General features: G+C 48.8%; 2 protein-coding genes across 3 annotated transcripts; both read right to left on the minus strand.

The window, feature by feature from the left end:
- Nucleotides 1–9,287: 9,287 nt before the first annotated feature.
- LOC147464841 (uncharacterized) lies at nt 9,288–11,310 on the minus strand. The gene is made up of 4 exons (XM_086510266.1): nt 10,881–11,310; nt 9,786–9,850; nt 9,601–9,702; nt 9,288–9,527 (listed from the first exon to the last, which is right to left on the minus strand). The coding sequence occupies exons 1-4, from the start codon at nt 11,308–11,310 to the stop codon at nt 9,288–9,290; spliced, it is 837 nt and encodes a 278-aa protein (XP_086366392.1).
- Nucleotides 11,311–11,327: 17 nt separating this feature from the next.
- LOC147464842 (uncharacterized) lies at nt 11,328–12,757 on the minus strand. 2 transcript variants are annotated; one of them, XM_086510249.1, is made up of 4 exons: nt 12,425–12,757; nt 12,029–12,304; nt 11,584–11,925; nt 11,328–11,501 (listed from the first exon to the last, which is right to left on the minus strand). In XM_086510249.1, the coding sequence occupies exons 1-4, from the start codon at nt 12,656–12,658 to the stop codon at nt 11,328–11,330; spliced, it is 1,026 nt and encodes a 341-aa protein (XP_086366375.1). In that variant the 5' UTR covers nt 12,659–12,757. The 2 variants fall into 2 exon arrangements, with proteins under 2 accessions (XP_086366375.1, XP_086366381.1); XM_086510255.1 differs by having other exon boundaries at nt 12,029–12,326; nt 12,425–12,560.
- Between the last annotated feature and the right edge of the window lie 3,833 nt (nt 12,758–16,590).

Raw genomic sequence — 16,590 nt, forward strand, 5'->3', positions numbered from 1 at the left:
CTTGCATGGGCTCCGATGTGTGATAGGTCAGCTTCGCACTTCCTCTCATAAGCTACACATAGAGACAGAGAGGTATACTTTGACACCCGCAAAGTAGCGGATATGCGAGCTATGTGACATTGAGCCAAAGACAGAGGAACGCTATATTTGCCGATGTTCAGTGTATGAGATTAGAAAACGTTTTCGTTCTCTCTTCACAGATGCCCTTGTCGAGGGTGATGGATTACACTGATGCAAGATGTCTTGGGCTTTTCCTACTAGAAGTACGGCGACACGGAGAGGACTTACTACACAGGATGAGATGCTCCAGGCAGGGGCCCATCCAAAGGCAAGTCACAGACTACTTCCAGAGCAGCCCTCCTCAGGCAACAGACTACACGATAGCCCGCCCCACATCACACGGGACTCAGCTAGAGAGAGCCACAAAGATCAGCAGATCTCCCCACAGATTACGCCGCCGATCTGTCTACCACTGACGTATCCAGGCTATCATTGGGAGATACAGAGCAACTCCTACGAGGTTCTTCACAGAGCAGGAGATTAATATCATGCTGCAGAGACCCATAAGAGATTTCATGTGATGACAGCGGACAAGACCAGACCCGGTAGGACACCCCCTATACCAGCCACCTCAAGCTCAGCAGGCTGCCCCTACACCAGCCACCAGCAAGAGGGAGTACAAAGTTGTAGGCAGAAGTACTGAGAGTACAAAGCTGTAAGCAGCAGCAGTGTGGGGAAGCTATATGTACAGAAAGGAGGCAACTATGGTGTACATCAAACAGGGGGGGTGTCAGAATCTCTTGCAAATGTTCCTTGTCCCTTCTATTGTTGGTGGCTTTTGGTGGTTCCAGTTTTTCATATACAGTTGCAAAGGATACTTTTAGCGGAAGTGGCTTTCAGCTTTTACAGTTTTGATATGAGCTGAACAAGGCACTCTTCTCTCAGTAAATTGGTCTTTGACCTTTGTCATCTCTCATTGTTAGAGACAGGGTGTCCAAAAACTCGACGCTGTCTCCTACTTGCCCTGAATGTCTGCCCTCTGGAGAGTGACTCCCAGTTGTGTGGGGGCTAAAATTGGAGTGGATCTCTGAAAGCATACGATGACTTGTGTTTGACGCCCTCCCGCCTAGTGCAGTTTGGCTCTCTCTATCATTAAATCTCGCGTATAAACTGCTCCAGCATGCGCCGTGATGGATACAAGTGTATAGAACAATTGGAATTTACCTTAGGCACACACAGTAAGAAAGGCATGATGAATAGCATCGCATGCTGTTTTGGAATGCTTGACCATTAGGTATTCATGCGTAAAGGCATCCAATAAATGCAGGAAGGTTGTTTGCTGATAAAGCAACTTGTCTTTTGAAGAAGGATAGTATTCGTTAATTTTGAGCACTAACTTGTCATTTGTTATTGATTAGAGCTTCTACATAGCGCTCGCTGCTGCTGTTTCTCCCTGCTCGCCATCGCCTCCCTCACTTGCCTGCCAGCATCCCCTCCTTCCTGCGCTGCAGCACGTCACCCCACCTCTCCCGCCTTGCGCTGCCCTCAGCAGCCACCAGCCCTCTCCACTTCGTGCTGCCCGCCAACCCCTTTCCGCCTCGCGCTCCTCGACCTGCTTGCCCAACTCCTTTGTTGTGGGCTGATTTGCAGCCTATTGGCGACAGAGTTGATACATTCGCGCCCCGCCCCCCCCCCCCAATCTTCGTTCTCTGCCTCTCGTGCCGAAGTATTGTAATTGGCTCTGCCAAGTGCTGGTTTCTGGACAGTGCTCGTTGGGGCTCTTTCGCAGAGAAAATTTCCTTCCGTTTCTTCTCCGACACAGCAACAGACACAGATGGAGGCTCAAGCTCCGCCACAGAGGGACTCTGATGAAGTCCCCTCGCCCGACCTCGCTGAGCCCACCATTCGACTTGCTCTTACTCCGACAGAGCAAGCGAGCCTAGCCGCAGAGGTGGATCGTTTGCAGGCGACTTCCGTCATCTGCAAGATTCTCGGCACCAGACCCAGCAGAGGAGAGCTACGTGACCTTCTCCCGGCCCGCCTTCTGCAAAGGTGGGAAAGATCTTGGACGTTCAGATCCTTGGACGAGGCTACAACCAGATCGAGTTCGAGACACCCGAGATGGCGTCCAAGGTTATCGCCATGAGTCCATTGACCATCTGAGTAGCTCGAGCCCACTTTCGACAGTGGAGACATGGTTTTGACCCTGCTTCAGATGTTCTTGTAGAGGAGGCAGACTTCCCCCATCTCCGTCTGCTTTCCTGGTTTGCGGAGGGAGTACCTACCGCTCTTGTCCAGGATAGGCTCAACGATTGGGACTGTCCTGGAGACACCTCGCACGGCACCCTCAGTAGCTGCCAAGGCGGCGGCATTCCCTCAATTCGCGTTCTGGTTAGGGACACACACTCTCCCGAAGGTCATTCTTCTGCCTCGGTGAGTGGGGGTTGGTTTAGACAGAGCATGGAGTATTTAGGCCTCCCGAGCCAGTGCTTCATTTGTCGACAGATGGGCCATCTTGCGAAGGCCTGTCTACGGAGGAGGCCTCGACCTACACCACAGACTCAACCCGAGCCTGCAAGAGCTGGCCAACAGCCACACGCAGAGACACAGCGCACGCATGCAGAGCCACCCTCTGAGCCTAGGGCTCCAGCGGAGGAGGGATGGCAGCAGGTTCGTGGTCGACGACGACAGGGGCCACAGCGACATCCTGGCACTCGGTGTGGTCCTCAGGCGCCTGCCCAACAGCAGTGGTTCCCACGGGGAACCGCTTCGGTCCTCTTGAGCAGGATGAGGTCTCGGCTCCAGGCCCCACCTCAGCTTCACCCTCGACAGCCCCTCCCCCCCCCCCCCCCCCCCCCCCCCCCCCCCCCCCCTCCCCCCCCTGCTCATCCCCCTCCCCCCCCCCCCCCCCCCCCCCCCCCTGCCTCCTGCTCCCGCCGCCTCTTCCCCTCGCCCTCTACTACCTCTGCCGCTCCCCCCCCCGCCCCTCTTCTCCCCTCTCTTCCCCAGCTCCTACACCCCCCCCCCCCCCCCCCTCCCCGCCGAGTTCCACAGTCGACCCAAGGGCAAGGCCATCTCCGACTGCTAGGAGATCTCTTGGCAGCGCCTTTGCCACGAGTCGCTTGGCGAGAGAGAGACAGCCTTTCTTGCGATCCCCTCTACAGGTACAAACGTCTCCCTTTGCAGCAGTCCCTCGTGGTCTGACGAGCTTCGACATTCGACGCCGATGGGACTTCTTTGACTACGACTTTACACGTTTTCTCGGCGACTCCTCAGCAGACCATGAGGCAGCCTGCTTTAGGGTTCATGTTTTGTTCCTTGTAGCTAGGGGATAGAGGCTTTGGACTCAGCGGTTGGCTTCTTTTTTCCCCTTTACGGCGGGGACCAGACTGAGTGGACTCTCGACTCAATGTTGGAGTGGTTGCATACAAAGGTCCTAGAGTTCTCTCACCACATGGGAGACCTAGGAGCTACAGACTTGCTTTCTACTCTCTGGCCATTGGCCAAGTTTGCAGTGACTCGTCCAGATGCAACAGGATGTAGACACATTGTGGTTCACCTCTTTGCTGATACTCAGTGCTCGCCATGCTATGTATACATTCATGAGGACTCTTGGACAGAGGAGGTTGCTTTACGTACGGCTCGCTCTACTTGGGCTTGGGTCATGCACTCGTTGCAGTCACGCCTATCTAGAGGACGCTCGGATGCGGATTACTCCCTATCCAAGCCAGCCTCGAAGATAGCACGTTTAGCTGCTGCTTCTCTCTCGCTCCCCATGAGGATCGTCTCATGGATGTGCAGAGACTTGGTGGGCCCCAGTTTCAGCGTCAGCGGGGCCGACTACGTCAGGAGCTTCAGCGCGGTCTTGTGGGTGGAGAGATTGATCTCCTTATGCTACAGGAGCATCATCTGTGTGAGAGCCGCATTAGACGTTGTGGTCAGCTCTTGCGTGGACGATATGATACTTTTTGGTCAGCTGCTTTTGGACTTGGAGGCATCCAGGGGTATGTACGACTATTGCGGATTCCTTGCAGCAGGCCATTGTGGACAGAGGGATTTTTGTGCCAGGCAGGGCTCAGTGGATCACTATGCAGGTTCAGGGTTGCCTTGTGGGCTTCCTGAACATATATGCGCCCAATGTGGCAAGTGCACGAGCAGAGTTTTGGTCACAGATTGTTGAGTCTCTGCCGCAGGCAGAACATTGGTGCATAGGGGGTGACTTCAACATGTTGGAGGACCCTTCTGACAGGATTGGTGGTAGCCATGCTACTGTGCATGGAGTTGAGCTAGCAGCTTGGGAGAGGTTTTGTATGACTCTGAGGGTCTCGGATGTGTGGCAGCACTCTAGTTTTGTGAGGCTCCCAGACAGCCTGGCCTTCTCTCGTTCGGACCGCAGAGTGGGAGGAGTGAATCTATTGCGAATAGATCGCTTCTACACTAGTGACCATTTCAGTGACTTGGGTGGGACAATTGGCATTCTGGCAAGGACTTCCTTCTCGGACCATGCACCAGTGATCCTCACAGTGGCAGACAGACAGAGGAGGGGGAGCACGATGCTTCGCATCCCTGAGAGGGTCTTGCTGGACTCTGCACTCAGAGAGCGAGTAGAGGCTCTCTGGACAGAGAGCTTGGACATGCAAGATTCTCCTGCTGACAAAGTGGCCTCAGGACTAGCTCAGATTAGTCGTTTCTTTCTCCAAGAGTCTTTGGCTCGCCTGGCTGCAGCGAGAGAGGAGGAGCAGTGTTTCAGACGGGGCGTTGCTTCCTTGCAGAGGATGCAAGAGCAGCATCCAGACAGTCCTTGGTTGGAGGAGCAGCTACATTAGGCTCACCAGGAGCTTGTTAGCACAAAGGAGCAGCGCCATGAGTTTGCTTTCCATCGACACGCATCTCAGTGGACACAGGTGGGTGACAGAGTGATTGGTGCTTTCTTCGAGGCAGTGGGACCTCGGCATACGTATGCCAAGGTCAGGCAGTTGAGGAGGCCCGACGGGTCAGTTGCTTCTGAGCCAGAGGACATGCGTGCAGTTGCTACTGACTTAAACCGTGAGTTACTGTCTCCAGATCCTCATTCAGAGCGTCAGGATGCATGCAGGGAGCAGGTGTGGGCACAGATGCCTTGCCTTGTGACTGAGGAGATGCGTCAGAGGCTTGAGCTGCCACTTCACCTTGAGGAGTTGCGCACGGCTCTTAGTGCACTCCCCCGTGGTAGTTGTCTAGGTGAGGATGGCTTGACTCCCAGTTTTTTCTTGGAGTACTGGGACTTGCTTGGCCCAGATCTCTGTAGTGCTTTTCAGTACATCTTGCACACAGGAGAGATGCCTGACAGCATGAGTGAGGATTTGATCTACCTCATTCCCAAGGAGGGTGGCTCCTTGGATGAGATTCGACAGTGGCGTCCCATCACCATCCTCAACTCAGCCTACCAATTCTTGCCAAGTCTCTGAGTTTGAGGATCCACCCACTCCTTGAGAGCCTTACACATGGGACTCATACAGGTTTTGTCAAGGAGCGCAGTATCCTTGACAACATCTTTACTTCTGGGAGGCTTCTGCCCTAGCGCGGCTCCGTGGTGAGGATCTGGTGATTCTTCTTCTCGATTTGAGAAGGCCTACGACAGAGTTGACTGGGACTTTCTAGAGAGCACTCTACACAGGATGGGCTTCTCAGATGCTTGGATCAGAGGGGTGTCAGCTTTGTACAGACGGGCACACAGTCAGGTACTTTTGTCAGGAGGTAGAGGCGATCGTTTCATGCTCACAGGTTCGGTCAGACAGGGCTGCCCTCTTGCCCCCTTCCTCTTTCTGTCCTATGCTGAGGCAATGAGCAGGTTTTTGGTGTCGCAACAGGTTGGTTTACGGGGCTTAGCACTCCCTATTCAAGGAGATGAGCTACTGGACGCTAAGTTTGCTGACGACTCAACCTTGTACTTGGATGGCCAGGAGGCCAACCTTCACAGGTGTGAGCAGGCTCGTGAGACCTTCTGTTGTGCATCTGGCGCACTGAACAACTGGAGAAAGACAGTGGCTTTCTCGGTTGGTAATGCTAATGTGCCCGATTGGATGCGAGGTGAGGGTTTCAGGTGGATTCCCCCAGGGACTGCAGTTCGGTACTTGGGATGTCATGTCTCCCGAGCAGCAGATTGCTCCCCTTCTCCTGTCTATCAAGAGGAAGTTGTTACATTGGAGCTCTGCACGACTTTCTTTGGCTGGCAGAGTTGTAGTGGCCAACCAGGTGCTGTTGGCTACTATGTGGTACATCACTTCTTGTTGGATCTTCTCGAGTTCTTGTATCAGCCAGGTAGAGCGGCTGATCAGGAATTTCCTTTGGTCAAGGCGAGACACTCTGACAGCCTGGGCCAAAGTGGCTTGGTAGGTCATAATTCTTCTTTGTTCACAGGGAGGGCTTGGGATCATAGACCCAGCACAGCAGAGCAGAGCCCTTCTTGGGAAGTTCATCGTCCGAGGTCTTCTTCCAGGTGAGGAGCCCTGGAAGGAGTTCTTGTTACAGCGGCTTCGTGCTAGGGTGCCTCAGGCAGGAGGCCCCTGGCAACCTTCGACCAGATGGATCTTCACAGAGATGCGTAGAGTTGGTTTGAGCAGGAGACTGGAGGATCGCTTCGCTATGGCGTTGCTTCGATCTTGGGAGCACTTGCGACGAGGCCTGGAGCAGCGCCAGCCTACTTGCACGAAGGAGCGCCTGCGATAACCCCTTGTTTGGAACCCCATGGTTAGCACTCACAGAGGTCACTTGGTTGGTAGTCGGCCTCATGTTTCCTGGGGTTCCATGGCAGCGGGTCCAGCACGCTCTTTAGGTGACTGGTTACAGTTTTCAGGCTTGTCAGAGGAGCTACATGGCTTTCAGCTATACAGGGCATGAGAGGGGTGCAGAACATGTGCCAGGACATCTCAGAGGCAATACCAGCTGAGTGGCTCACGCCTCTCGAGTCAGCAGCGCCCAGATGGATGGGAGCCTTCACGCGACTGGAGGTTCTCATCTCTGTTCGCGCTTGCTCAGAGACTGTTCCCTCCCTGTTTTCCGAGCTACAGGGTGAGGGACGCTTACAGCGAGTTGCAGTAGAGGCCCCGCAGGTGGCAGAGTGCTGTTTTCAGAGGATCCGAGTGGTGAGCATCTGTGGGAGGACTTGTGTCATCGATCCCGACCCAGCTGCTCTTGCGATTGGACATTGGAGACTGTGGGCTTGGGAGTGTTGTCCACTGGCACGAATATAGTGGGATCCTGGAGAGTGGCTTTGGAGGGACCCCTTCTCTTCTGCAGACCACCCAGGTGTCCCTTTCTTTCAGTACACTGTTCGACTGGGACGTCACATACTGGCAGCACAGAGAGAGGCTCGCCTTGCTGCAGCACCTCATTGGCAGGAGGAGGGTCTCACAGCTGAGTTCTTGGTAGCTTTTTGGGAGAGGTTGTGAGACTCCAGACTGCCGAGGCGAGTCACTTTGTTTCAGTGGTTGGTCGCACGCAGAGCTACAGCAGTTGGGAGTTGGCTTGTGCATAGTGGCCTCTCGTCCGCATGCACAGCTTGTGACCACCTTGTGGAGAGTCAGCATCACTGTCTTTGGGATTGTCCCTTGGCACAGCAGGTGTGGCTTCGTGTTCTTTGGCTGATGCCTGCTCTTTCCACGGCTCGGCAGTACACTTGGGGGGCAGCTACTTGGTCCACTCTCACGGGCCCAGCACTTCAGTTTGAGCTATCATCCACCAACAGGATGATAGTGATGCAGGGGGGGCGACCTACACTCCAGCCTGCCACAGAGCTTACTCCACAGGAGTGGTGCAGTGAGAGAGGTGTGTTGGGAGCTCATCAGTGGCCTGACACTCTGGTTCATCTGGCGGGCCCGTTGCTTCCTCATCTTCGAGGCTCGCCCTGTACCACCAACAGAGACTGTTTGGAATCTTTGGCTTGAGCTGGTTCATACTCTCAGAGGACAGTTTGAGAGACTCCAGGGCAGTTCCGACCGCATGCGGGAGTGCAAAGAGGCTTTCCTTCGACTTTGGCGTCCTCGGCCATTTTTCACCACGGACCAGGGTGTGCTCAGATGGCACTACCGTCCACCTGTGTGGCTCTTCCCTCCTCCCATCCCCTAATCTAGTCTCATTGTACATATGTTGTTTTTTCATTGGGAGAGTCTCCCCATCATGATTGTTGTAGTCCTCTCTTGTAGAGGAGGTTGTAGCCCTATGGGTAGTTTCATTAACTAATAGAAGGATCTTTTTCTCGGGGAAAAAAAAAAACTTGTCATTTGTTAGGACGTTCATAGCGTAGCTTATTTCTCACATTTCCGCTTAGAGTTGCAGAAATAGACAACGGATTTGGAATCAGAACGGTTGAAAACCTCTAGGTTGCAAAAAAAAAAGGTCAGGTGATAACATGAGGCCAGGTCTCCTTGCCCTTAATAGCACGGAAAGCTTTACTTTTAATAAAACTTGAGATTCTTACTTGAGTTAAACTCAAGTTATAACACCTTACTATTTCCAAAGAGGAAAGCTACATGGAAGTCATCTCTTTCCCTTTCTAGCCTGAACACACACACCCTTCCATTTTTAGCCATGGAGAGCCTACCCCTATATGAAGAGGCTCTTCTGCTCTCTCAAGATGCCATGAAGGATTGAATGGTGTAGAAGCTCTACACACACAACACGACGAAGTGCTGTTGCATTGTTCAAGAGAAGGTGAGGTTTTCGAAGACTATTGCTGAAATTTTCGGCATCAAAAGACTTCACTCCCATGCTTTGGAAGCGAAGGAGAAGACAACTCGCTATGTGCACACAGACGTGTGAGTTACTCCAACACTTGTACGTGTGTGTGGGTGAGACCATACGTGCAAGCGAGGGCAAACCAAGTACTTGTTTGCTTTTGTCTGTTGGTGATTCCATGCTGAATGTTCAACCTATACACTTGAAATTCTAGAGGAATACCAAGCTCCTCTTCTCTTTAAGGAGTGGTTTCCAAGGTGATGCCCTCTCCCCTTTACTTTTTGGGTTCTCTTGTTTTTTTTGTTGGGAGGGAGGGTGGGTTTTGTTCGTGTGTGTGTGTGTGTGTGTGTGTGTGTGTGTGTGGTGGGGGTGGGAAAAAGAATAATTATGGCTCACCAAACCCAGAAGGGGTAGTTCAACTGGCTCAATATTCTCCCTCAAGTACCTTGGCATCAGAATAGCTGTGTTAACTCAAAAATTCTCAATGAGCAGCAACGCAGGGTCATCCTCAAGTTCCCTGCCCTCAACAGCGGGACCACTAATGTGGTTTTTAATTATCAGCCTAGCGCTGGTTATAAATATAGATGCAGAATAGTTTGAATGTCTTTCTTTCTTAAGTAACAAAGCATGCAGAACTGCAAAATCGTGTAGAGCCAAAAACATGCATACCCACAAGTCTGAACATGAGGATTTGATATATCTTGGACGACAAGTAGTAACTCTTCCAGTGGAGACTTGAAATCATCCAGCCCTTTGTTAAACAAGTAAATAAGGGCACTATATAACCTATTTTCACGACACAGCCTCACAACCTGCAAAGAACATTACGAGATGCCCAAAAAGCGGAATAAAGCACAGCCAGAAAGTAGATATAAGAATACTTACCTGATTAAAGTCCAAGGATGCAATGTCCATATGTAGAACACAAAGTTCCACCCTTTGCACCCATCCCAGCTGACTGTAATACTCGACAAGACCTTGCATAACCTAAACAAGTGTTAATTCAAGTCACTGCAGGTCGTTTACTTGGAAATGGAAAAGCTATTGACAGGCATGAGGCTTTTACCAACCTCAGGGGCAAGTGCACCAAGGGTATCCTTCAGAATGTAAGGCTCAAGAAGCTCCAAGAATGTGCCTGTCAAGCAGGAGGGTGGAAGAAATCAGTAAGAAACATGACAGAACCTACTATTATCTTTGGATCGGTAAATTGTAATAGTTTTCTCTTCAGGCTTAATGTGCATGCAGCTTTCCACCAACCATTTCTTGATCTGTGTCACAAACTCCAAATTTTCACAATATCCATGCTAGTCATTTCAAAGTTCAAGAGCATTGGCATTGAATTATCATGGATGTAGCTGGTGCTGCTTTTTCCTAAACATAGCTTAGCACATTCAAAAACTACTCTTTGGCTGCCAAGCGTCCATCTCCTTTTGTACTTTGAAGTCCATAAATAAAGATGTATTGACGGCTCCATAGGCTCTATGAGTCCTCTTACTTCATGTAGGGACAATTGCATTACACACATCACTTGGCGCTATTAATCTCGACTTGATTGATGGATGACATGACAACAAGTGCAGGGTTTTCCTCAAGAAACCTATCAGGTGAGCTTATTCAACCCACCCCAGGCTTTGCAAGCTCCAAAGACAACTGACGTCTCTACCTCTAAGCACAAAGTACCTCCATGCAAATATATAAACGCATGTAAATATGTATTTATGCATGTAACCCTTTACATTGCATGTATGCATGTAAAAGAGGTATGTGCAAATGCACGCCACGCACACCAAAAAATTATATATAGATAGATGCTAATTCCCACCTCATTGCCTGTAATTTTAGCATGGCAGCTGGCCAAGATGCTATCAAGAAACCCAGCAGCCTTTTCCTGAGCAGGGGAGACTATGCAGGATTCATATGGAGTACGCCTTGTTAAGGTAGATGTCTAATTAACGACGGAAGCAAAGAACATTCCAAACACACCCACTCATGTTCAAGCCACGATATTCTCCATAATAGATGGTATAACAGAGAACCATCTGACCACAACGGTTAGTATTTGATGTACAGACTCAAATCAGCTTGTTTTCTTAAACTTCAGCAGCAGTCACTAACACAAGCTCTTTCAACGTAACAAGTCTCTTGATTCCAGAACAAGACATTACCTCTTTGTTCAGCAGCACAAAATTTGTGAAATATATGATTGAACAATACATCTGTCTGATGAATGTGCACACAGAATTCAATAGCAACACCTCCAACACGAGCATATTGCTCCTTGGCTTGAACCGTAAGTTCCTCTTTTTCCACAGCATTTGGAGCAGCATCAATGGTACTCCCAAATGCCAGGGACAAGTAAGTGAAAACTTCATCAATGTAATTTGACAGTAGACTGAGAAGAGTAGGTGTTACTATCTTTCGCAATGCATCAATCCCTCTAGGGAGACCCATAACTGCAAGAGCTCTACCATCAAAAAGTTCCATCCCAACATGAAAAGCACCCATCCAATCCCCTGCATCTTGGAGTGCCCTCAATTGATCCTGCCAAGGTAGCAGATGAGCTCTATAGATTCGTTGTGGTCCAAGTAAGTACATAGTGGCAGCGCCAGCTGTCAAAGAGCTATAATAAGTTTTCTCTGGGTTCCAAAGGTATTTAACAGATGAGTGTGGTACGATAACTCCAAGCTTCTATTTGCTTCGTCAGACTCTAAGGCTACACGTTGCACTTCTACACCTTCTTTAGTGAACAAACAAAGCTGTTCTTTAAGAGTCATGATTGCCACAATCTATCCAGAAAATGAGACATAAGTGAGAACATATCAACATAAGAGCCACCAATGACATTAGTTGAGAAGACATTTTTTGTACCTGTTCATCCAACCATGTAACCCCGCATATTGCAGAATCCATATCCCAGCTTCCCATTATTTTCATGTCGCCCTTCAGCAGTCGCAGGATGAAGACCTTCTTATCCCAACCCAAAACAAGAAGAAGATGACTATCTTTTTCTCCCTCTTCATCAGGCTGCTGATTTGAATCAGCAATAGGCTCAGTCTGTGATGCCTGATTACGAGAAGAGGTGCTACTACGAGCAGTCACACCTGATTTGATTCGTAATCGCCTCCAGGAAATATAAGGTATTGCACCATCACGGATGCCCTCAGGCCGTGCAAGCATTGCACACTTTTCCAGCATGGGAGGCAAGCGAAACTGTGGCAGATAATTATTCATTACTCTAATAATCCTAAGGCAGCTGCATCGCATGCCATTGAAACCTTTGCTAGAACATATGGTAGAAAAAAGAAAAGCGTACCACAATAATTGATTGATGAGTGACAAACACAACAATATTTCCTGCCTCGTCAGAAATCCCCCCTTCATGGATGTATCTTTTCCCATGATCAGATGCCTTCCCAGCAACAACTCCTCTAACCATACCACCCACCATACTAGATAGCGCAGTTGATGCAGCTGCTGTTGTTGAAGACTGAAGTACATTATTCAAGTGTCCAGAGTTTTCAGTTCCAATATCCAGTAAAAGAGGGGAAAGGCACAAAACCAGTCCAGTACTCTGGCCATCTACTAGACACTGCATCTCCAAATTAAGGGACCTAATGAGGATTGAACATCATTGTGAATATTCATTCAATGCATGATCCATAAGGCCTACAAAATTACATTGTAGTCGCAATGATAAAGATGTAAGCACCTGAGATATGATGGAGTATCTCCCAAACGCACTCCATGAAATACTGTGCAGGAGTACAAGTCCCTTACAATCTGCACTTATAGCTTTTTGATGCTTGGTAGAAAGAAAAGCAGTATGAAGTACTGCTGCAGTATGCTCAACATTGACAGGTCTTAAGGTACCACCCTTCGAGGATAGCTCCCATAGAGCCAAAAAACCATTTGCATGGCCTACCAGCAGTAAATCTCCTTGCATGTTAAAGCTTAAGGATGTAACTGATGCATGTGACTTGTCCGCACTGCTTAAAATTAAGGGCTGCCAATCATAATCCCCAAAACAAAAGCAAATTATAAACACTCTTGCAATAATATGCAAATGAACTCAGCAGGCATTTTCATTGATAGCAATCGCGATGAAATTAAATTTGATTGAAATATTCGATCTCTCATTGTCCTTCATGAGTCATAGAATAAACAAGCTGTGTTTGACAGTTGGTGATGGGCTCCACTGCAGCTGACCATCAAAGCTAGCACAACAAGCATAGAGCACAAAGCATGCTAACAGCCATAGCTGCCCATAAACAGCTTAAATAATGCTTGAAGTTTACATGCAATTATCACAGCCTGTCATCTGCACACGTGCACCTGATCCAATGAGTCTAACAGTGCCAGTCAGTGCCCTAGATACGTTGACATGAAATAGGCTTACAACGCATGCCCTCTTAACATTTAAATAAAGAAAAGCGATCAATGTGCTCAACTGTAGTAAAACTCTTCAATGTGCAATAGTAAAAATGAAGAGTGTCTGGACAGTGACCCAAATGTCACCTAGCCTCACCTGCTTGTACTCTGCTGACAAAGAGAACATTGTGCATGGCTGCTTTTAGTTTTCAAGGATGGTGGAAAGGTTTAAACTATGATGACAGAAATGGGCTTGTGTATGTGTGAATTGCAAGTGCATACATGCAACAACATGCCAGGCAGCTGTAACTCTTGGGTATGCAAAGCTTATTAAGAAAGCGAAAGGAGCATAGGAGGAAGAGTGCCAAACTCTTGAAAAAATTGGTCAACAACACACGTGAGAGAACTGGAAATAGCTGAACAGAACTTGAAAAGAGCGAGAGAAGAGAAGAGTCGACACGGCACCGCGTAGTTCCGCACCTAGACGCCCCGGCCCTGAAAACTGGAGTCTGGCGCACCTTCTCGGTATTTCTTTATCATTATACTTTGCAAAGTACAATGTTTGAGGGTTCTCTCTCTGGCGATGCTCCCAAGCTAATCTCCCAAGAGAAGAGACCCTAGCACTTTTTTAAAGGCCCCTGGTCAAAAGCATACAATGAAAAGCTCTGTCTCAAAAAGCAGTGTCCCAAAAGCTCGCCCCCCTTGGGCTGGCCATAAAGCGCGGAAGTACATATGATATACCACGTCAACCCGTAAAATGTGGAGGTATGTACGCTGCCACACCATCACTGCTTGTAAGGTGCAGCGGAAATGAATGATGTTCTCTCTCAGGATGAGTGATCCGATCGTGCTCAAGGTTCCTTTTACTTACGGAAGGGAGAGCCTTCCGTTCCCTTAATAAGAGAGTGCAAGTGATCACAAACAAAGTGAATAGACACTGTGCGTGAAGGTGCTGAGACTGAGAGATAGAGAGAAAAGAATACGTGTCACAAAATGATGACGTGGCGGACAGCAGAAACCCTAAAATTCCTGCAAACCCTAATTTCTACAAGAAACCCTAATTTCCGGAAATCGCAAACGCTTAGAAAAAAAAACTTTTTTTTTTTTTTAAATGATGAGCGACACGAATCTTGCTTTTTCTCCATGCCATGAGAAAGAGAGAGAACTTGCTTTTTTTATAAAAAAAAAAAGAGAATCTCTAAGAGAGAGAGAACTGATGCTTTTTATTTTTAAAAGCTTTTGGGCATCCCTTGTAACCTTTAAATTAGTGGTGAGGGCCTCACTTCTCAGAGCATCTAGACGCAGAGTCTGAGAGTGAAACCCTAACCGCTCTCTTGTACTTTGATTTGATTAATATAAAAAGAAATACCGAGAGGGGCGCCAGTCTTTGGGGCCAATATCTCTAGGCACGGAACTCCGCCGGGCCAGTGCAAATCTATTGTGATCTGTGAATTGTTTTGAAGTGGTTATTTGGTGCTGTCGTGATTGATTCTTGACTTGGAGTGTCCAAGTTTGTTACAGTGGTATCAGAGCACGGCCGATTTCTCTTCTATGGGAAATCCGATCCCCGAATTTTTTTTCCGCGGCACCTATGGCTTCAGGCAATGATCAGTCGACTCCCTCTGCATCTGGAGATGCGGGCTGGGATCACAACGAAGATTCAGGCAGAGAGTATGGCCCGCCTTGGCCTACTCAGGCAGAGCGGCGAGAGATGGAGCGTCGCCCGTTGATCAGCGATGCAATAAAGATGATGCTCAATTTTGCCAAGGATCCGAAGATGGCAAAATATATGAACCAGACCTCTTTGGAAGAGGTACAGACAGAGTGGCAGAGAACCACAACCCCACTCCCGAAACCCACTCTCAAGAAACCTTCTGCCTCCAAGAAAATATACAGAGAAGGAACTGGAGAACGTGGTTGATGCACGGATTGCTCAGCTTTTTGACACGCAAAAGAAAGCCAAAAAGCACGGCAAAAAGCAGAAGAAAGGCACCGACTTCCCGGGATATTTGGGTCGTCGGTCGACTTTTGACAAGGCAAAGAAACAGAAGAAGCGTGTTGGAGTACCCAGTTCTTCTTCTTCTTCTTCTGACAGTTCTTCTAGCTCTTCAGACTCGAGCGAAGAAGACAGGAAAAGCAAAAAGCGAAGCAAGAAACAAAGCTTCGAAAAGGGCAAGAAAAAGGCAACGAAGGCTAAATCTCGCCCAAAGACTGACAGTTCTACTATGGACTCGTCTACAGACAGCTCAGATTCCGATGACGGAAAGTTTTATGCGAACAAGAAGAATTTTTACAAAGCCAACCAGTATGACTTTCTCGAAGATAAAAGCAAGAAAGTCCGAGAGTTTAAGGAAGGTGGCCACTCGATCAAGTTTGATACTTTTCAGGATACTCCGATGCTTCGAAGGCTTTGTCTTTTATACAGCAATTTGTCTTTCGCGGGAGGACGCTCTTCAGAGCCTCTAAGATTTGGAGAGCTACCTCTTACCTTAAGGGGAATGCTCGTACTTGGTGGTCCACGCTTCTTTTAAACACGACTGCGCCAGTTACATGGCTGAAATTTAAGAGGCTTTTTATTTCTTCTTGGTTGACGCAAGAGTTTGAACGAGATATACGAGCTGCTTGGAACCATCTTCGGATGACCAAGAAAGACACAAACAATGCTTATTGTGAAAGATTCTGGACCTCTTTTCTACCCGCCTCTTTATTCAAGAAGATCTCGTTCAGAGAACAGATTGAGCGGTTTACCTTGGGTCTACCTACAAAGATCCGAGATCACTGCTTGGAACAGAAGTCAGCTTCTATTCAGGAGTTGATGAGTCATGCGAAGCGGGGCTTTGCCATTCACTCTTGCAGTTTGACCTACCCCACAGATAAGGCCATGACACAACGAGCCGAACAGACTTCTGGGAATGGAAGTAGAAAGAAAAAGAGCAACCCAGAGAAAAAGGATGCACAACCCAAGCTTACTCCTAAGGAGAGAGCTCGCTTCATCAGAGAGGGGAAGTGCTTTGGATACGGCGAACATGGACATATCTCCGCGAAGTGCCCTAAAAAGGCACAGAAAGAACAGAATGATAAAGACGACGATAGGTCTGAGAGTTCGAGAGCAGCTAAGGAATGTGGCAGAAAAGGCAGACAGAAAAGCAGAACTGGTACCACATGGCGTGTGACCTGCACCGAATCTAATGAATTAAAGTACAAACTTTGCCGCTTTTGGGGCAAAGTGAAGGATCAGGAAGCCCTTTTGAAGGAGCCAAGGCCAACTTCTTTTCACTTGGAATTGGCGGCTCGATTTGGAACTACGCCCGACAGACTGACGCCACAGGCGGAGGTAGTTCGACTGGCACCCGGATGGGATGTTGCCATTACACCGAGCATTGGCAAACTTCGTTTGCAATGACAGGGGTGTTCAGGGCACGCGAGTGACGTTCTACTCGGGATCCCTTGGTACCACAAGAACTACGCCGTGGTTGACTACCGGGCCGAGAAAGCGACATTGATAAA

Source organism: Adiantum capillus-veneris, chromosome 1 (genome assembly GCF_014529385.1).
Source record: "Adiantum capillus-veneris isolate H3 chromosome 1, ASM1452938v2, whole genome shotgun sequence".
NCBI lineage: Eukaryota > Viridiplantae > Streptophyta > Polypodiopsida > Polypodiales > Pteridaceae > Adiantum > Adiantum capillus-veneris.